The sequence below is a fragment of the Sinocyclocheilus rhinocerous genome, unplaced genomic scaffold (genome assembly GCF_001515625.1).
Source record: "Sinocyclocheilus rhinocerous isolate Xijiao unplaced genomic scaffold, SAMN03320098_v1.1 scaffold5218, whole genome shotgun sequence".
NCBI classification, from domain to species: domain Eukaryota; kingdom Metazoa; phylum Chordata; class Actinopteri; order Cypriniformes; family Cyprinidae; genus Sinocyclocheilus; species Sinocyclocheilus rhinocerous.
Window position 1 is genome coordinate 16,982 of NW_015639848.1, and position 20,853 is coordinate 37,834.

The following is a 20,853-nucleotide window of genomic DNA, read 5'->3' on the forward strand; positions in this document are numbered from 1 at the left end:
TAGTTTCTAGTTCCTAGTCTCAGTTCCTAGTTCTAGTCTTAGTCTAGTCTCGTTGTGTTTCTTGATTTCCTGGTTTCTGATTCTTGCCCGCGTTTCTTGAATTTACCTTTTGCCTTGCTGTTTCGGACTGTGTTTGCCCCTCGCCTGGACTATTGCTCACATTTACGGATTACCTCTCTTGTCAAGCCCTCTGGATTAAGTTCGCTGTCGTCTGACTCAAGCCCATTTTGGATTGCTCTTTTGTCTTGCCTGTGCCATACCTGTTTGCTGTTGTTCGACCCGGCCTGTGTTTTTTGACCATGTTTATTAATAAAAGCTTGCATATGGATTCGCACGCCTCTCGTCTCGTCTGTCCCGTAAAAGCGGGACGAAAGTAACAAAGTGATTTTCTCAGAGACCTGATTACATTTGCATTCCAAGCTATGACAGCACGTTCAGCACGCAACCCTTGACGGAGTTGCCAAATATCACATGATTTAGTCATCTCTTCCCGCGGTTAGGTCCGGAAAGCAGTTTTCAAGTATGGTAAGTAAATTACTGAAGCTGTACTTTTTTTCTAATTACAAGTTGTGTTTCTTGTTTCATGTGTCACAGTAATGATCAATCTACATGTTATTTATTGCTGTAACACATCCTAAAGTTTGCCTCGTCAGAGTTTTTCAGTAAAAAAGTAAATCGGGTTTAAATGTCAGGAGTTCCTTTCGGGACGGAAGTAACACTTGTTACTTTTGTCCCGCTGCTAATGTGGTGACTTTCTGGGTGTTGCAGCATTTATTAAAACATGTTTATGTCATATTATACCAACAGAATATGCCAAGAGTTAGGGTCAGAAAGACAGACAGGGGTCTGATTCAGCCAGATATTTATGAGAGGGCGTTTCTGGACATATCTGTCAGGAACATCAGTCTCAGGGCAGCTGCTAAGTCGCATGGCATATGTCATGTCACTTTGCTCAGATACTGCAGGAGGAGGGCAGAGGCCAGTAGGGAGAAGACTAGACCACCAGGGTACAGATCACATTCTAAAGTCTTCTCTGTGGACCAAGAAAGGAAACTGCAGGCTTATATTAAGAGGGCAGCTGATATTTATTTTGGCCTGTCTCCTAAGGAGGTCAGTGTAGTACAGCAAAAACACTCAACATGCAGCTCACTCGCACTGCTCTTACTAAAACAATTTTAAATGCTTATCAAAATGTGAGATTTGTGTATTATTTAAATATATTTTTCATTTTTATCTTAATTTAATTTTTATTGGCATTTTTATCCTATCTTTCTAAATTATGTTTCATTTTCCACTGTCTCTGAAGCTGCTGCAACATATAAAAATCCCCAGTGCAGGATCAGTAAAGTCTTATTTTATCTTAATCATGTCATAAACAATCTCCATCTAACCATTTTTTTTTTATGTTTTAGGTGCGCAAATTTGCATACGAATTGGCCGGCAGATATGGCTGCAAATATCCAGATGTATGGGATGCCACCAAGATGGCGGGAAAGGACTGGCTCACCTCCTTCCTTGAACGCAACAATACATTGTCTATTCGCCGACCTCAAGCCACCAGCATGTCCCGTTCCACCAGCTTCAATAAAACAAATGTGACTGCTTTTTATAACAACCTGCAGACAGTTCTTGCCCGCTACCTTTTTGAAGCAAAGGACATTTGGAACGTGGATGAAACAGGTAAATTTTACAATTCATTAAAACTAAAAAGCTAGAGTGATTCAGTGGTTTAAAATACACGAGACAAATTAATTGCTATGTAAAATTTAATAACATATATAAACTATAGACCTTGATATATATACATACTGTAGCCTATACAGATAAATATATACAGATTATAAAACTATGAGGTGAATATGTAATTATATAAAAACACTACACACACACCTAGCTAAAATAAATACATATACAAATAAATAAATTAATTCATTAATTAATAAATACAGATATAGAGATAATAAAACAATAATGAAAATAAATATGTAACCATATACAAACACTAACTATACACACACACATCTAGGTATAAACACCTACAAATGTTCATGAAAGCTTATCAAAGTTTATAATACATTTTCAGGTACCACGACAGTCCAAGTGCCAGATAAAATAATCGCCACCAAGGGGAAGCGCCAGGTCGGTGCAGTGACCTCTGGGGAGAGGGGGACATTGGTCACCACTGCCCTTGCAGTAAATGCACAAGGCAATTGCATTCCCCCGTACTTCATCTTTCCCAGGAAGAAGTTCCAGGACCACTTTGTGAGAAATGGTCCCATTGGCTCTCATGGTTCTGCAAATAGCTCAGGCTGGATGCAGGATACAGACTTTCTGGCCTTTCTCCAGCACTTTGCCAGACACACCCGTGTGACCCTGGAGTCAAAGGTGCTTCTCCTCCTCGACAATCATTGGTCACACCTTTCTGTGGCAGCAATTGACTTTTGTCGGTCAAACGGCATAGTCCTTCTATCGTTCCCACCCCACTGCTCACATCGTCTCCAGCCACTTGACAGGAGTGTCTTTGGTCCACTGAAGCGATATATAAACACGGCAGCAGATCACTGGATGAGAACACACCCTGGAAAATCTTTGACCATCTATGAAGTTCCAAGCCTAGTGGCCACAGCTCTGCCACGAGCAGCGACACCCAGAAACATAACGTCTGGCTTTGTGTGCACTGGCATCTGCCCCTTTAACCCAGATATTTTTGAGGAGCAAGACTTTTCACCTGCCTATGTCACCGACCGCCCTTTTCCTTCACTGGTACCATGTGGTCCCACACCACATTCCAACAAACACCCACTTAGCCAGAGCCTGTTTGAGGGAGGGCTGCTGCCAGAGTATCCTGGTGGTTCAACCAGGGACGCCTGTTTAGAGTCTGCCATCCCTAACCACCCAGCTGTCTGTTCAGGCAAGATAAAATAAGATAGAACTTGGTTAAGCCCGAAGGATTTTAATAAAATAATAACTAAAATAGAATTGTGCACGATATTGATATTATTGTTTGTCTGCTGATTAAGCTGTCCCACTGAAGAAGGGGGAAGATGTCTGCTTGATGTCCCAGGGGGGGCGACAGGTACACTGTTGATCAGTATGATGGTGCATAAATAATTACAAAATATGCTTTTTGGGTGAACTATCCGTTTAAAATGCCAGCGCTTGGCATAGTCTGATATGTTTACGGTAGGTTGACTGTTTTGAGGGACCACCCATCCCCACCCTTCCTATTTAACAGAGACAACATTCACAAGCATCTTTCCGTAAGCCATCCTTTCTTCTCGGTTTGGTGTTCAGCCCTTGTGGTGAAGGCAAGGCTCGCTGTAACCTGATGGAGTGCAAGCTGCAGAGGCTAAAAATAGCAGAGCTGTTCAGTGAGTCAAAACTCTGCAGCAGAGACTCACACAGACTGGTGCATTGACACAGTGAACAGAGAAAGCACAAGAGATTCAAAGAGTGACATGAGATGAGCAAGTGGCAAATTGCAGTTATCCTAATGCACTGTGATCTGATTGTGGGCATTCAAGAGGATTTTATCTTGAACCTCGGAGATACACTATGGTTCATTTCAATAACTTAGATCAGTAAATCTCAAATTTCACTTAAAGTAAAATCTGGGTCCTGAAGCAAAACCAGTGTCCACTACACCATATACTTCAGCCAGGTTTGCTGTAAACAAGCTCACTAGGAGGCATAGAATTTTCCCTTGAATTGTGCTAATCTCTGTATTTGTTTAAGATTATACAGATTGATTTATTCCTGTGGTGTACATTGAGGGCTGTGGAGCGTGTATGTGATAGATGGATAGAAAGATAGACAGACAGACAGACAGACAGACTTCACATTTCATGTTCAGAATAATGTACAATTATATTTAAAGACTGGCATAAGTGTAACAGGGTCCTGTTTTTGTAGCCCTTCAGTTCTTGGGTCTCAGCACTCTTACAGATTCTTCACTCTTGGCATAAATGGTAAGTATGCCAACTGAGACTGTGAGCCACGATTGCTTAAAACTGATTCCTAACCAGCCCACAGTTATCACTAAACCAATGGCACTAAAAAATGGCATTCTAGAGATGAAAGACTTAAACACTTAGTAAGAAGATGAAAGTTTTTAAACACTTTCCAGTTAAGAAATATTACTGCCCAGAATTGACTTACAATACATAATAACGCACTACCGATACTGTCCAAAAGATGGCATGATTTCCTCACAATGTGGCATTATGTCTGCGTTTTCACTATGTACAATAAATGTAGATATATTTCTGAGAGAAAACGTATTGTTATGAAAGAGGTTAAAGTGAGTTTTCTGATTTTCATTAAAGAAACTGTTGTATTTCAAATGATTATCAAAAGGCAGTGATTATTTAGGAAAGATTGCATGTGTCAGTAATTTTGTAGACAGCAACCTGAATAAACCACTGCAAGACAAAATCAAAGCTCTCTTTTTGTATAGCTGTCTGACAGGCCATTAGGACAGCAAATTACAGCAGTCATTATACTTTGTTCCCTTTTGTATCCCTTTTACTTTTAAGAGCATCTGCCAAATGTCTTGAATGCAAAGACCATTATGCTTGGATGCTTCATACCGTACAGGAAATAATTAATCAAATTAATATTAATAATAATAAATAACAGGTGACTACAGCACTGACATTATTATTATAGGAGAGACCAGGCCTAGTTGTCACAATTTTTACTCCAGTGATTATTTATTGTTACAGTATGCCCCATATTATGAAGTAAAATCTGTATTGAACTTTTCAGCAAAATGCAAAAAATCCTGCATAAACACAACTGTTAAATGAAGATTAACGAGTTACATTCTGAGACGATACCTAGTGTTCCAAGTTGCCTCATTATGATCAAATTTTGGGATTTGAATGACATGTTTGTAATCTTTGTTAGTTAAAATAATAGGAATTGTTTCAGTTTGTTTGAGCTATCAATCACACCTGGTTGAAACATGCTATATGTTTGTGTTTTTTCAGTGTGTTCATAATTATTCTTATTTGAGCACACAGCCAATAAGGAAAGCCGAAGCAGATGCAGTCTATCACAGATGGCTCCTTTCATTCAGTTGATATCAATGCCATTGATCTGTCCTCTAACCTCGATCATGTTCATTTGACCATCCAGGTTAAAATTAATTACTAATTAAAAGCATGTATGTAAATTAGTGGTTCAACACCCTAGTATATTAAATCATATAAATCGTTATGCTCCACGAGTTTTTCATTGAAATTGTGACAAAGATGTTTCGTTAAAAATAAATGTTAATAATGATATTATAAATATTAACAACATTATTTTCAGATGACAAGTGCAAACAAAAATACAAATACTAAAAACAAATAGTATAAAAAGATAATGGTGAAGTATAATGGTAAAATATTTTCTCTTATCCCAGTTTAATGTGCAGAGACAATGAAGCAAGCCTTTTTATAGTATTTATCTCTAATATAAATGTTCAAATGTATTTCCTAATTTTTTTTATTTTTAATGTAAATATACAGTATCTACAGTATATTGTCAAAAAATGTATATATATAGCCTTATGGGTTAGCACAGAAATTACATACTTCACCTTAGAAACTGTCATAATTAAATTAACATAAATCCATGAAATGGATGTCATATGAATATGTATACATTCTTTTATTAGGCATTAACACAGAAAAGTCGTGGACATGAACTAAAAGCATCTGGGTCTTTTGCAAGGTCTTGACATCTTCGCAGTATCATCTGTATCCATTCCCTTTTAAAGAACAGTGATTCAATGGATTAGCTTGAACACTATATTTTAAAAAGTAATATAATGCTAGTTATGCTCAGGACTGTGATAGAACTGTACCTACCAGCCTGCATAAAGCAGAAGCAGGGCGTTTGTGGGAGCAGGTCGTGACACTCAAACGTATTCTCTGGAAGGCTGCAGTCAGTTCATCTATGGAGGATGAACGGTGCCCAGTCTTAGCACCCTCAAAGGCGGGAGCCTGCCAGAAAGCAGAGGTCCAAACATGAGCAGGGGTCTGTCCAAAAGCTTGGACCTGACTGGAAGCAGGGGTCTTCCAGAACGTTGGGGTTGGACCGTGAGCAGAGGTCTGCCCAAAAGTGCAGGTCTGACCTCGAGCAGGGGTCTGCTGGAAGGCTCGGGTCTGACCGTAGGTAGGGGGCTTGCAGAAGGTTGGGGTCTGACTGTGAATAGGGCTCTGCCCAAAAGCTAGGGTTTGACCCTGACATTTAGAATATGAAAGTGATGCTGCACCAACTTTTTGAGTCTCATTACTGAAACTCATCTTCTGGAAGGTTGAGATCAGTTCATCAATGAAGGATGATGGGTTTTTAAACCCACAGTGCACAGTTAACCCACCACTCCGAAAAAAAGCAGCAGTTAGGCCAAAGAAAACCTGCCCTGATTGCTGGCTAAAGGCAATCTGACTGAAGTCAGGTAGTCGTTTGAAGATTACACACTGCATTGCACTTTGTTGGGCAAAGCTGCAGCTCTAATTACTGCACTGGGAGATTTTTAAATACATTTACTCAATGGTTATACTCGTACGCAGTACTCAACTCCCTTGTCCGCTCCTTTTTCCTAATCGACACTTTGCAGCATATTAGTAATCTGCATAAGCGAAGATTCTATTTTAGAACGGTCGGTATATTTATTGCTTTTTGCTTCATGTTAAGACGTCATAAGTAAAGCCACTGCCGTATTGGGATTTCCACAAATTCTATTGAATAAGAAATCTTTTTTTTTTTTTTTATAAGTAAACATTAGCCTATCTTAACCAGTCAGGAATTTGTAGGCCTATTTCAAGTTTCCTTGTACATTCTTAAAACGCAAACGTCCTAAGCATGTGAAGGTTTTTTTTAACTTAAAGAGTAAAGTTATTTTTTTATTATTATTTTATTACAATAGCGAACATCAGATCAGCAAATGAACACTTCAACGTGTATTAGGGGAGAACCGGGGCGAAAGTAACGCGGGACGAAAGTATCAAAGCGATTTTCTCAGAGACCTGATTAAATTTTTATTCCAAGCTATGACAGCACGTTCAGCACGCAACCCTTGACGGAGCTGCCAAATATCACGTGATTTCGTCATCGCTTCCCGCGGTTAGGTCCGGAAAGCAGTTTTCAAGTACGGTAAATTACTGAAGCTGTACTTTTTTTCTAATTACAAGTTGTGTTTCTCGTTTCATGTGTCACAGTAATGATCAATCTACATGTTATTTAGTGCTGTAACACATCCTAAAGTTTGCCTCGTCAGAGTTTTTCAGTAAAAAAGTAAATCGGGTTTAAATGTCAGGAGTTCCTTTCGGGACGGAAGTAACACTTGTTACTTTTGTCCCGCTGCTAATGTGGTGACTTTCTGGGTGTTGCAGCATTTATTAAAACATGTTTATGTCATATTATACCAACAGAATATGCCAAGAGTTAGGGTCAGAAAGACAGACAGGGGTCTGATTCAGCCAGATATTTATGAGAGGGCGTTTCTGGACATATCTGTCAGGAACATCAGTCTCAGGGCAGCTGCTAAGTCGCATGGCATATGTCATGTCACTTTGCTCAGATACTGCAGGAGGAGGGCAGAGACCAGTAGGGAGAAGACTAGACCACCAGGGTACAGCTCATATTCTAAAGTCTTCTCTGTGGACCAAGAGAGGAAACTGCAGGCTTATATTAAGAGGGCAGCTGATATTTATTTTGGCCTGTCTCCTAAGGAGGTCAGAATAGTACAGCAAAAACACTCAACATGCAGCTCACTCACACTGCTTTTACTAAAACAATTTAAAATGCTTATCAAAATGTGAGATTTGTGTATTCTTTAAATATATTTTTCATTTTTATTGACATTTTTTTTATTGACATTTTTGTCATATCTTTATAAATTGTTTAATTTTCCACTGTTTCTGAAGCTGCTGCAACATATAAAAATCCTCAGTGCAGGATCAGTAAAGTCTTATTTTATCTTAATCATGTCATAAACAATCTCCATCTAACCATTTTTTTTTTTAATGTTTTAGGTGCGCAAATTTGCATACGAATTGGCCAGCAGATATAACTGCAAATATCCAGATGGATGGAATGCCACCAAGATGGCAGGAAAGGACTGGCTCACCTCCTTCCTTGAACGCAACAATACTATTCGCCGACCTCAAGCCACCAGCATGTCCCGTTCCACCAGCTTCAATAAAACAAATGTGACTGCTTTTTATAACAACCTGCAGACAGTTCTTGCCCGCTACCTTTTTGAAGCAAAGGACATTTGGAACGTGGATGAAACGGGTAAAGTTTACAATTCATTCAAACTAAAAAGCTAGAGTGATTCAGTGGTTTAAAATACACTTGACAAATTCATTGCTATATAAAATGTAATAACATATATAAACTATAGGCCTTGATATACATGCATACTGTAGCCTATACAGATAAATATATACAGATTATAAAACTATGAGGTGAATAAATATGTAATTATATAAAAACACTAAACACACACCTAGCTCAAATAAATACATATACAAATCAATAAATTAATTAATTAATAAATAAATACAGATATAGAGATAATAAAACAATAATGAAAATAAATATGTAACTATGCACGCACACATCTAGGTATAAACACCTACAAATGTTCATGAAAGCTTATCAAAGTTTATAATTAATTTTCAGGTTCCACGACAGTCCAAGTGCCAGATAAAATAGTCGCCACCAAGGGGAAGCACCAGGTCGGTGCAGTGACCTCTGGGGAGAGGGGGACATTGGTCACCATTGCCCTCGCAGTAAATGCACAAGGCAATTGCATTCCCCCATACTTCATATTTCCCAGGAAGAAGTTTCAGGACCACTTTGTGAGAAATGGTCCCATTGGCTCTGCTGGTTCTGCAAATAGCTCAGGCTGGATGCAGGATACAGACTTTCTGGCCTTTCTCCAGCACTTTGCCAGACACACCCGTGTGACCCTGGAGTCGAAGGCGCTTCTCCTCCTCGACAATCATTGGTCACACCTTTCTGTGGCAGCAATTGACTTTTGTCGGTCAAACGGCATAGTCCTTCTATCGTTCCCACCCCACTGCTCACATCGTCTCCAGCCACTTGACAGGAGTGTCTTTGGTCCACTGAAGCGATATATAAACACGGCAGCAGATCACAGGATAAGAACACACCCTGGAAAAACAAGCCTAGTGGCCACAGCTCTGCCACGAGCAGCGACACCCACAAACATAACGTCTGGTTTTGTGTGTACTGGCATCTGCCCCTTTAACCCAGATATTTTTGAGGAGCAAGACTTTTCACCTGCCTATGTCACCGACCGCCCTTTTCCTTCACTGGTACCATGTGGTACAACACCACATTCCAACAAACACCCACTCAGCCAGAGCCTGTTTGAGGGAGGGCTGCTGCCAGCGTATCCTGGTGGTTCAACCAGGGACGCCTGTTTAGAGTCTGCCATCCCTAACCACCCAGCTGTCTGTTCAGGCAAGATAAAATAAGATAGAACTTGGTTAAGCCCGAAGGATTTTAATAAAATAATAACTAAAATAGAATTGTGCACGATATTGATATTATTGTTTGTCTGCTGATTAAGCTGTCCCACTGAAGAAGGGGGAAGATGTCTGCTTGATGTCCCAGGGGGGGCGACAGGTACACTACTCTAGGCCTGAGTTCCAGGACTTCTGTCCAGGCATTCATTCCAGAAGCTGTACGTCCCTTTCCTAAGGCTGGTCCAAGAAAGGACACAAAACGAAGAGGCAAAAGGAGGTGAGTGGCATTTGGTTTTTGCTTTGTCCCGAGTAATTTCTTAATACATGCTGCTACCATGTGGACAGAGGATGAGCAATAATTGGCTGTAAATTTATACAAATGTTGACAACAATTTTTCTCACTTTGAATGTTGCAGGTCAACGGCGATCCTCACGGACTCTCCGGTGAGGGCAGCTCTGGAGGAGGAGCAAAAGAAGAGGATCCAGAAGAAGCCGTCCGCTCCAAAGGTTTGTACTGTTTATCTGTTAATGCCTGTTAACATTAGTCCGGTTTCCATCCAAATGAACCTCTCTTTTCCACCTGACTCTTCCGGCTCATATAGTGTTGTGGCAAGTTTGTTATGTCGGGTTACCTTTGATGAAATTGAAATTTTAAATGAAAATAATTTAATAATTTTTTGCAAAGATAAAGGACAAAATATGTTTGCAGTTACATATTAACAAGGCCATAGTCGGGTATATTTAATAAAAAAATAAGAGTAACACAAAAAATCTAGCTTGAATTGTTTGTGTTACTGTTTACTTCGTGTTACTTTGTTATTGTGTGTTACTTTCGTCCCAACAGACGGGGTCAAAAGTAACAATGTACAACTTATGTTCAAAGTGAAATTATACTGAAGTCGTTTTACATTTGTACAAAATACCATCAGGTATTGATAGAGTTATTGACCACAGCAAAAATATATCTCTGTCTAAAACATTATCTTTTAAAATTTCGTTTTTCTGAAAAGTGGTACTTTCGCCCCTGCTCTCCGCTAATAAAATGATTAAATGATTATAAATGAATGAAGAATAAATGATTATAAAAGAAAGTCGCAAATGTATGGTTGCTCTCTTGAAGCAAAACACACACAGTTTGCATTAGAGGATCCTCCGAGCCTTTACAGTGTAGTGAAGCCTTTCCTCCTTTGACATTCAAAATGACACTGGTCTCCTTCCCTGCATACCGCCAAAGCGACAGTGTTAGCATTAGCCATTATGCTTTTTTGGCTAGGTTGCAGGCTTGCCTTCCAGAAGCTTTGGCTGTCATGTCCCATGCTGTGTTAATGAAGGAAATAAAACAAAAGTCAAATATTCTATTTTTAAGCAGAATTGCTTTTATGAAATTTATGAATTGCTGATGCATTTAGCCATCTAGAAACACATTTTCAACCGTACCCATTAAACACAGTGCATATTTCTCAAAATGCTATGATATCCGTATATTCTTCATGTTACAAAATAAGTCAGTTATAGATATAAGAGTTAAAAAATTTTTATTTGCTAATAAAGGCCAAAAGTAAATGCTATGATAAAATTGTTGATCAATGTTGGATGTAGAGATTAATTATTCTTAATTCTAATTGTTAACGAACTGTGTGGTATCACAAATTATACTTTATACCACAGCACTGAACATTGCTTTAATTAAATTCAAGAACTAAAATGAAATAAGTATGTAAAATGGCTTTCTAAGGCACTTTAATCTTTGCTATAAGTGGTTCTTGCTAGGCTACTCTAATGCTGCGTTCAAGTCCTCCTGGGACGTTCGTAATTACGAGTTGACAAGTCGTAATTACGACGTCAGGTGCGTTCAAGTCAGTTTAGTCGGCACAAGATGGCGGTGTACCTTCTTTTAATAAATTACAAGAAAATACAACAGGGTCTGTTAACTCTGCTTATAGAAAATGAAGAGCAAAGAATTCGCATCAGGTGTGTTTTGCGTTTTTAATATTTTTAAAAAGTAATTTATGAAGCCACTTTAATCTGTATCACATAAAAACTTGTTATTAATTGTTATATTACAAAACATCAATTTAAACAAAAATTTACCGTCAACTACAGACGTTGCATCCATCGATTCCGCCATGTTTCTCATTGACACGCCCCCAACTCGGAAACTCGGGGCTTAAAGAAAATTTCGAGTTTCCCACTCGTAATAACGAGTTTGTGGTGGCGTTCATGTGCGTTCAACTCGTAAATACGATCTATCCGACATGACTTGAACGCACCATAATGCATTATGTATTTTAGTATTAAAATACATAGTATTTAGTAGTTTAGTAGTATTTAAACTCTACCTGATATGGGTACAACTGGAACAAATACATGTGTTGTATTTAAGAACTAATTGTGGAAAATATAAGTTATTTGTATATTTTTAAAAATATTATTATTTTATTAGTAGACAGTTGAAAGAAACAGCACATGATGACAAAAATATTTTGATAACTAGTTTTTGTATGGTAATGTAAAAAGCCATAGTTTTAATTAAAGCCGTAATTTTAAGTACGTCGCTGGAATAATTAAAATCACAATCTGAATACTGCTGTCATAGAGTATGTTTTATATTTTGTGTTTCCTATGTAGTTTGAGCGTGTGAACGGGACTTTTATTTTGGTCTGGCGATATGACGTCATAAAGCCGCGTCGCGCTGCTGCGTCTGTGATTCAGCTGAAGAAAGGTTTATGTGTTTAAGCATTTAAGAGTGTTTAAATCGATGACTTTCCGACAAAATTATAGTTTTAGAAGAACTGTAAAATCAACGTTTCATTATTTAGTGTATTATTGTTATATGTAACATTAATTAACATTTAGTCTGTGTACAAAGCGCATCCAGACGAGTAAGTTAACCAGGAGTTTTGCAGGTTTTATAAAGGTAAATGTAGCCCAAGTCTTTTTTAAAAGACCCCTTTTCCGATTTTATTCCTTAAACTGCTTCCTTAGTTTATTTTTTAAACTAAACTAAAAAACAAATGTATAGACTGAAGGGAACATAAAATGCATGTTTTCTTAATGTAAATGTCTATGGAGCATACAATGAGTTGTATTAGCAACAAACAATTAAACGCATGTATTGAAAATACCACTCTCAACTGATCTCTATTACTACTTAATTAATTAATATAAATTGACATAAGCAAAATGACAAAATAAGTCGTGTTTTCTGTGAAACTTAAAATGAATTATGAATGAATGATGCATTTATATAGCGCTTTATTGTGTATTGTTGTACACCCAAAGCGTTTTACAATCATGATGGGGTCTCACCTCAACTAATTAGTTTGATTAAAACAAGAACAAATATCTGCCAATGGTCTCAGAATCATCAACTTAATTAAAAGGGGAAAACAGGATTTTGTACCCCTTTAACAGATATATGTTCTTGTTTTAAGCATGAACGCACTTAATTTTATTAACTTTATCACATCCCGATTAGCATGTTTAGATGTTCATATTGGAAAACAAAAATGCAGAGGAAGAAGTCATTTTGCAGTGCATGCAACATCTAATGCCATGACTGTGAATTTAAGTCTTTCTGCTGTGGTTTAAGACCTTTTAATGTCTTAAATTGTGGAAAGATGCATTAAGACCTTTATATGGCCTGCAAAACCATGATAAAAGAAAAAATGGTGTGTCTCATTTTGCTCCTTATATCGTGAATTCTAAACACAAATTCAAGTACTAAAGGGTGAAGCAGACATTTTCTGTTCAATGGAGTTAATTGCTTGCCAAAATGATTTTGTTTCCCTTTTTATTATTCCACTCTTGTCTTGCCAGTGCACTGACTACTTGACTAGGGAGCTAAATGAGACACACCAAAATATTTAGTTTGGATTTTTTTTGTAATTTATGTTAATTATTCTCATATTAAACATGACAATGTATTCAAACACACAGAAAACCCCCTGGTGAAGCAACCGAGAGCCACGCGATACACGCACTATTATAAAGATGGAGTTAATTAAGGAGGAGAGTGAAGACATTAGGATTGAAGAAGCATTCAGTGTGAAACAAGAAGATGCTGAGGAACAAATAGGTTGGTTTCCATTCTCAAAGCTTGAACTCATTAAAATGTTGACCTCATTAGAAATTAATTATACTTTGAGTGGCCAAATCAAAGCGATTTTATTTGATGTGGAGCGGTGAACAGACATGTTGAGATCACATGACCAACCAAATACTAAATGCTGCCTTCATGCCCGCCTGGGAAGCTTCTACTTGCAGGTTGGGCATTTATTACAACATTTTAAGCATTCATTATAGAATAAGCCTAAAAAAAATAAATATATATATATATATATATATACATACACATATATACTTCTGAACTGAAATAACCATCAATTTCTATTGCCTAATTATGAAACATATCTAAACAAATTGTTTTGCACAGAGCAAACTGAAATGTGAGTGAACAACTTTATTTTTGTTGTCTATGTTTTTTTTTCTTTGCATCCTCAAAAGTGCTCACTGTATGACTGAAATGAAATCACTGTATCGGCTCGCTGACCACAAGGCTACTGGTGCCAATCACAAAATCATAATTATGTGTGGGAAATTTTGAATTTTCTTTAAGGCCTTAGTTTCTGAGTTGGGGACTAGTCAATCTTAAATTGCATGTACAAAATACCACAGTATTATACAATTACTATAGAATATATAATTCATTTGACAAAATCTTCATGAATTGAATAAAAAGCATAAAAAAGAACATAGAAGCTAATAATATTGAGTCCCTCAAAATTCATAGGGTCAGAACATGGTAACACTATTTTGATGAACCCTTTTGAACATTCTGTTGACAGTAAGTGATGTTGCACCTTCATGTCAACCAACTCTCATTGGAGTGTTAGTAGACTGTCTGCTTAATCTTAACTCTTTATTGTCTGTCTCCCAACAGACATTCTACTGACTATAAGTAACTTTATAATTACATGTTTAGGGCCCTTATGTTTTATTGTTAGCAAATTCTGGGTTTTAGCATGCCTTAATTATTTGAATGCATAAAAATTAGGAATGCACAGGAATGAAAATTCTGTCACGATTATGAATTTGGCTGACGATTAATTGTCTAAGAAATAATTGAGATTGTCGATTAATTGTCTAGTTTAGGGCATTGATGATTATGGCGATTAATTGTCTGTTTTATGGCTTTGACATACATTTTTTATGCACATTGTTCATTAAATTGTTACAAAGGATTGTGATTAATTTTAATTCTTTCTAAGTTGTTACTTTGCACCTTTAAATACTGAAGTAATTATATATATATATATATATATATAATCACGATACAAATAGACACGCATTACATTACGTATTTCATGGCACACTCATTTTATGCGTATTTGGCGCCACCTAGTGTTGTGGGTGTATTATTGACATGTCAAAGTCTAGACCCTGAATATAAGACGACCGCGTTTTTTCAGATGTATTTCCAAGAAAAAAACATCGTCTTATATTCGGGTCAATACGGTATTTTATGCTTTAGTACAGTCAAAAAAATTAATACGGCACCATAAATGTCTAAATGTTTTAATGTCTTTTGCTGTTGGTCAGTAAACTGGGGATAACTTGTATTTTTCTCTTTTCTCCTTAGACCCAATGTCACTAAAGAAGGAGAGTGAAGTACTAAATGAAATGGAAGAGAAATATCAGAATGAGAAACATGGAGAAAAATCTTTTAGTTGCACAAAGACTGAAAAGACTTCCTCACAAAACAGAACTCAAAAGTCAGGAACTAGTTATTTCAACTGCTTTCAGTGCGGAAAGAGTTTCGGTCAGCACGAAAACCTTAAAGCCCACATGAGAATTCACAATGGTGAGAGCCCTTTCAGCTGCCAGCAGTGTGGGAAAAGTTTTACTGAAAATGGAAGCCTTAAAAGGCACATGAGAATCCACACTGGTGAGAAGCCTTTCACCTGCCAAGAATGTGGAAAAAGTTTCACTCAAAAAGGAACCCTGAAAAGGCACATGAGAATCCATACCGGAGAGAAGCCTTACTCCTGCAAACTGTGTGGAAAAAGCTTTAAAGCAGAACTAAATATCAAGTATCACATGAAAATTCACACTGGAGAGAAGCCTTTCATGTGCCATCAGTGTGGAAAAAGTTTTAGACATAATGTAAGCCTCAAGACTCACATGAAAATTCACACTGGTGAAAAGCCTTTCACGTGCCATCAGTGCGGAAAGTGTTTCAGACATAATGTAAGCCTCAACACTCACATGCGAATTCACACTGGAGAGAAGCCGTTCACATGTGATCAGTGTGGAAAGAGTTTCAGATGTAAAGTAACCCTTAATTGCCACATGAAGATTCATTCAAGAGAGAACTGTTTTATATGTCAACAGTGTGGAATGAGTTTTACAGATCTAGAGCGTCTAAACAGCCATGAAATAATTCACTCGGGAGAGAATCCTTTCAAATGTCATCAGTGTGAAAGGATTTTCCAATTCAAAAAATCCCTTAAGGCTCACATGAGAATTCACACCGGAGAGAAGCCTTACACATGCCCTCAGTGTGGAAGGTGCTTTACATATAAAGCAACACTTGATTCCCACATGAGGAGTCACACTGGAGAGAGCCCTTATACCTGCAAGCTCTGTGACAAAAGCTTCTCACACAATGGAAATCTAAAGACTCACATGCGAATTCACACTGGAGAGAAGCCATTTATATGTGTTGAGTGTGGAAAATGTTTCACACGTAAAGAAAGCCTTAATTACCACATGAGGATTCACTCAAGAGAGATCTGCTTTGTGTGTCATCAGTGTGGAAAGAGTTTTCCAGACCAGAAACACCTTAAGAGGCATGTCATAATTCACGCCGGTGAAAACACTTTGATGTGCCATCACTGTGGAAAGAGTTTCACACATAAAGGAAACCTAAAGACTCACATGAGAATTCACACGGGAGAGAAACCTTTCACGTGCCATCAGTGTGGGAAAAGTTTCAGTCATAAAGTGAGCCTCAAGACTCACATGAGAATTCACACTGGAGAGAAACCTTTCATGTGCCATCAGTGTGGAAAGAGTTTCAGACATAATGTGAGCTTTAAGACTCACATGAAAATTCACACTGGAGAGAACCCATTCACATGCCATCACTGTGGAAAGTGTTTCATGTTTAAAGGAAACCTCAAGACTCACATGAGAGTTCATGCTGGAGAGAGGAGTTTTACATGTCAAAGAGACCTCAAACGTCATTCACAAACTCATTCTGTAAATAAATTACAGTGTTCTGCGTGTAACAAGACATTTACAAAAAGGAGCAATTTTCAAAATCACCAGCGCATTCACTCTGGAGAAAGGCAGTTTAATTGTGATCAGTGTAATAAAACATTTCATTCACCATCACACTTGCATATACACTTGAAAAGTCATGCAGATGTGAGACGCTATCAGTGTTCCTTGTGTGGAAAGGGTTTTAAATGGCTTGGCAATTTAAAATGGCACCAGAAAAGACGTATCTGTGTGAAATTAAGGTTACGTTCACAACACAGCTGAATGTTGTCAAGTCTGTTTTTTTGCTCAAATATATATATTTTTGTGAGACTGTTCACATGACATTTCAAATGTGTCTAGTATTAGATAAATGTCTGAATAGGTGATGCTTCTTAAACATTTTGCCATGTCTTTAATGTGCGTCCTTTACGTGATTAATTTGCCTTGAGACTGTTTATTAACTCACGTGGCCACACCTGATCTTTATTTTATTTGTATTTTTTTCTATTGTTTTAATTACCAAGCGGTTGCAGTAGATACCCTCTAATTGCGATTGTATAAAGGAATCCCTCGTTTATTTGATTGTTTAATATCTCAGAATTATAAAAGTACATAAAAATGTCTTGCTGTTAAATGCTACAATGTGAACGAAAGATTATTAAGAAAAGGACATAAAACGTGATAATTAATAAATGAGATAATTAACATTGCACTGCATTATTAATTATCATATAAGCACATGGCTGTTGGGGCTCATCTGTTAGCTAGTTCCAGCTTCATATTTCTCATCGCTGATCTGTGGGCTGATGTTTCTCAACTCCAGTCCTGGGACCCAGCTCCCAGAATGTTTTAGATGTCTCACTAATTAAAACACCCTATTCAACTCTTCAGCTTGTTAGTGCATTAAATAAGTAGATCTCTATAGCATTCAGGAGTTGAGAAACACTGCAAATAATGATTTTCTTAGTATTTTTGTCTTGTTTTCCATTACAAATATCTAAACATTTTTAAATCAAGACACAAAGTGTCGTTTGACAGTAATAGTATAAATATACAGGTAAGCATATATAAGTTATTCAATCAAAAGCAGCGAGTAATTTTCTCTTTTTCTTTTGTTGTTTGATTAACATTAAGCACACAGCAGCAGGATTATTAGGCAGCTGTCACTTTAAGTAAGTAGATATCTATAGGGCCTTTCGCACCGCGGGAACCTTTTCATAGTACCAGAATTGTGGAACTACCCACTTTTTTGGCGTTTTCGCACCGCCGGAACTGGGTGCGATTTTAGTACCGGACTGCCTTTTTCGAGAACCAAATTAGCTCCTACTCCGGAGCAGGGTCTAACCAGCACAACTGGTACTAATCGTGACGTAAGTAGACATTGATTGGTCAAACCAACCCTTTAAATGGTACTGGGAAATAGTTCGCGCAAAATCGTCCCAGTACTGTACATTTAGTTCTGGAACTAAAGCGGTGCGAAAGGCCCTTATATCTACTAGGAAGGTTTTAGTTCTAGGAACTAAATTAGCTCCTACTTAAGAGTAGGGTCTGAAAAAGTTCTATAGGAACTATCCATGACATAAGGGTATGCTGATTGGCAAAACGTGGCATTTTTAAAAAAAACTTCTAAAAATGTTTTCTCCACGAACTTGGAAAACAGTGATAACAGCATTTACCTGTTGTCTGCAGCGTTGTTTTCTTTTCTCAGCCTTGATGATAACACTGCAAGTTGTCATAGGAGTCAGATTTTCATGCTCTTTCAATCGCTTAAATTGTGCATTTACTCTCCATCTCCATTATCATGAAACGATACGCAACAAAAACAGCTCCGATTACGGCATCCTCCAATCACCAGTTGTTGTTTGTAAATGCCACACATAAAGACATCACTGTCAGCTGCTATGGAGTTCCTGCTGCCGATGCGATTGCAACAAGGAAAACGGCCCCAGGGATAAATTGGTTCTCTAGGAACCACCATGCTGGCTAGTTGCCAGAACTATGCGGTCCTTTCTATTACTCACCTTGCCACTTACCTAGCCCTGCAGGGCTCATATCAATCCCAATTTAGAAAGGGGTCTCTTGTTCGAACACGTTAGTTAAAGGGGTCATATGATGCTGCTAAAAAGAACATTATTTTGTGTATTTGGTGTAATGAAATGTGTTTATGCGGTTTAAAGTTAAAAAAACACATTATTTTCCGCATACTGTACATTATTGTTTCTCCTCTATGCCCCGCCTTTTTGAAACGCGTCGATTTTTACAAAACTCATCGTTCTGAAAAGTGAGGTGTACGCTGCTTGGCCAGCTATCCAGTGCATTGTGATTGGCTGAATACCTGAAGCGTGAGACGGAAATGTTACGCCCCTACCATACTGTGATGGCATGTCCCAGCCGGAGCGACGACACAAAAAAATTTAAACCCATTACAAACGAGGCATTTGTTGCATCCAGTGGGGACATAATTACTGATTATAATGACTTATACTGTCTTTTTACGCGTTGCGTTGCATTGCGCCGCGTAAACATAAAACCCCGTCTGCCTTTGTGATCAGCGACATGACAAACAACAAGTGCTAACGTTAATCCACACTGCCCAAAACTCGCGTTTGAACCATCAGTGGCAAATGCGTTATGCAAATTTTCCCACATAGTGAGGTAGATATGTGGGGGCGTGTTCGAACGAGCCGTTTTAGGTAGGTGTGGCTAACTCTTAACTTTTATAAAGAATATCTCTTTGGATTTGAGACTTTAGTCTTTACAACTTTACAGATCTTCTTTATGCACCAAGAGCTTGTAACACTCCAAAGAGAAAGGAAAAAATGAAATCGCATCATATGACCCCTTTAACACACATTGACTCACCCATTTGAATTAGCCTTTCTGATCTGCATAGTGATCCTCTATGTTCTAGACCAAGGATGGGCAAAGAGAAGTACGGAAAATACACTGGTGACACCAGAGTTGCTCTCATCTCAGACTTAAAAGGTAAATTACATCGTCAGCAGATGAGAATGAAATTGTAAAGCAGTGCGCGATTGAGATGGCTAAAGCATTTGGAGATGAGAAAATGGCCAAGAACTTTGAATCTGTATCTTTGTCACGCCGAACAGTAACACGTTGAATTTCTGACATCCAATGTCAAATCCAAGAAAAGCTAAAACACGCAATCAACAATTGCAGATACTTTTCTCTCGCTCTGGATGAAAGCCCGGATGTGAGTGATGTCAGTCAGTCAGCTCCTGATCTTTGCAAGAACGATCACAGAGAACTTTGATATTTGATATTCAAGAGGAGCTGTTGACTTAGCACCATTACATGGCACCACAAAGGGAGAGGATATTTTCAAAGCTGTTGAGAATACGTACGTGAGTATGGGGGCTTTGCTAAACTCTCTGCTGTCGTTACTGATGGAGCACCAGCAATGCAAGGAACTAAATCTGGATTCGCTGGACTTCTTCAGAAGAGTGGCGTTAACTGTCCAGTACTGCACTGCATAATACATCAGCTTAGTAGGCTTACTTTTATTTAATTGTAACATACATAAAATAAACTTATGTTATGTGATCAAGCCTGCCGGCCGCTCAGCAGTCCAGCCCGCAGGCCGCTGCACTCCCAAGCCCGCCGGCTGCTGCACTCTCAAGCCCGCCGGCCGCTCCATTGTCAAGTCAGCCAGCCGCTCCACCGTCACGTCCACCGGCCACTCCGCTTTCAAGCCCGCCGGCCGCGGCACTCTCAAGCCTGCCAGCCGCTGCACTCTCAAGCCCTCCGACCGCTTCATTGTCAAGTCAGCCAGCAGCCTGCTTCTTAACCTCAAACCAAAGGAGGAATATGAGGAGAAAAGACTGTCGGCTCCAGCCCCTGAGTCCGCTCCAGTGTCGGCTCCAGCCCCTCAGTCCGCTCCAGTGTTGGCTCCAGCCCCTGAGTCCGCTAAAGTGTCGGCTCCAGCCCCTGAGTCCGCTCTAGTGTCGGCTCCAGCCCCTGAGCTTGCTCCAGTGTGGGCTCCAGTTCCCAAGTTAAGCCCAGAGAAGGGCTCCTGCTCTTACGCCCAGCCCAGAAAGGGCCCCTGTTCCCCATTCCAGCCCAGAGAGGGCTCCTG

General features: G+C 38.7%; 2 protein-coding genes across 6 annotated transcripts in view; both read left to right on the plus strand.

Annotated features, from left to right (window-relative positions):
- Positions 1 to 1,465: 1,465 nt before the first annotated feature.
- LOC107752212 (uncharacterized) overlaps positions 1,466 to 20,853 on the plus strand; it is a 27,158-nt gene continuing 7,770 nt past the window's right edge. Inside the window, exons 1-6 of one of the 2 annotated variants that reach the window (XM_016568115.1) lie at positions 1,466 to 1,680; positions 2,084 to 2,911; positions 3,021 to 3,076; positions 9,652 to 9,768; positions 9,908 to 9,998; positions 12,387 to 12,388. In XM_016568115.1, the coding sequence (XP_016423601.1) occupies positions 1,485 to 1,680; positions 2,084 to 2,911; positions 3,021 to 3,076; positions 9,652 to 9,726 (1,155 nt within the window). In that variant the 5' untranslated portion in view covers positions 1,466 to 1,484 and the 3' untranslated portion in view covers positions 9,727 to 9,768; positions 9,908 to 9,998; positions 12,387 to 12,388. Of the gene's footprint in view, positions 1,681 to 2,083; positions 2,936 to 3,020; positions 3,077 to 9,651; positions 9,769 to 9,907; positions 9,999 to 12,386; positions 12,389 to 20,853 lie in introns of those variants that run through there. The other variant, XM_016568116.1, reaches the window with a different exon arrangement.
- LOC107752211 (gastrula zinc finger protein XlCGF26.1-like) lies at positions 12,139 to 17,218 on the plus strand. 4 transcript variants are annotated; one of them, XM_016568110.1, is made up of 3 exons: positions 12,139 to 12,213; positions 13,431 to 13,569; positions 15,133 to 17,218. In XM_016568110.1, exons 2-3 carry the CDS (start codon positions 13,485 to 13,487, stop codon positions 17,037 to 17,039), a joined length of 1,992 nt encoding a protein of 663 aa, XP_016423596.1. In that variant the 5' UTR covers positions 12,139 to 12,213; positions 13,431 to 13,484; the 3' UTR covers positions 17,040 to 17,218. The 4 variants fall into 4 exon arrangements, with proteins under 4 accessions (XP_016423596.1, XP_016423599.1, XP_016423597.1 ...); XM_016568111.1 differs by lacking the exon at positions 12,139 to 12,213 and adding an exon at positions 12,237 to 12,408; XM_016568112.1 differs by lacking the exon at positions 12,139 to 12,213 and adding an exon at positions 12,237 to 12,373.

Bases quoted from the DNA above. Each gene is read 5' to 3' on its own strand.
- LOC107752211 (XM_016568110.1), top strand. From the start codon at position 13,485: ATGGAGTTAATTAAGGAGGAGAGTGAAGACATTAGGATTGAAGAAGCA. The intron at 13,570-15,132 runs GTTGGTTTCCAT...TTTTCTCCTTAG, and splicing joins AGATGCTGAGGAACAAATAG to ACCCAATGTCACTAAAGAAG.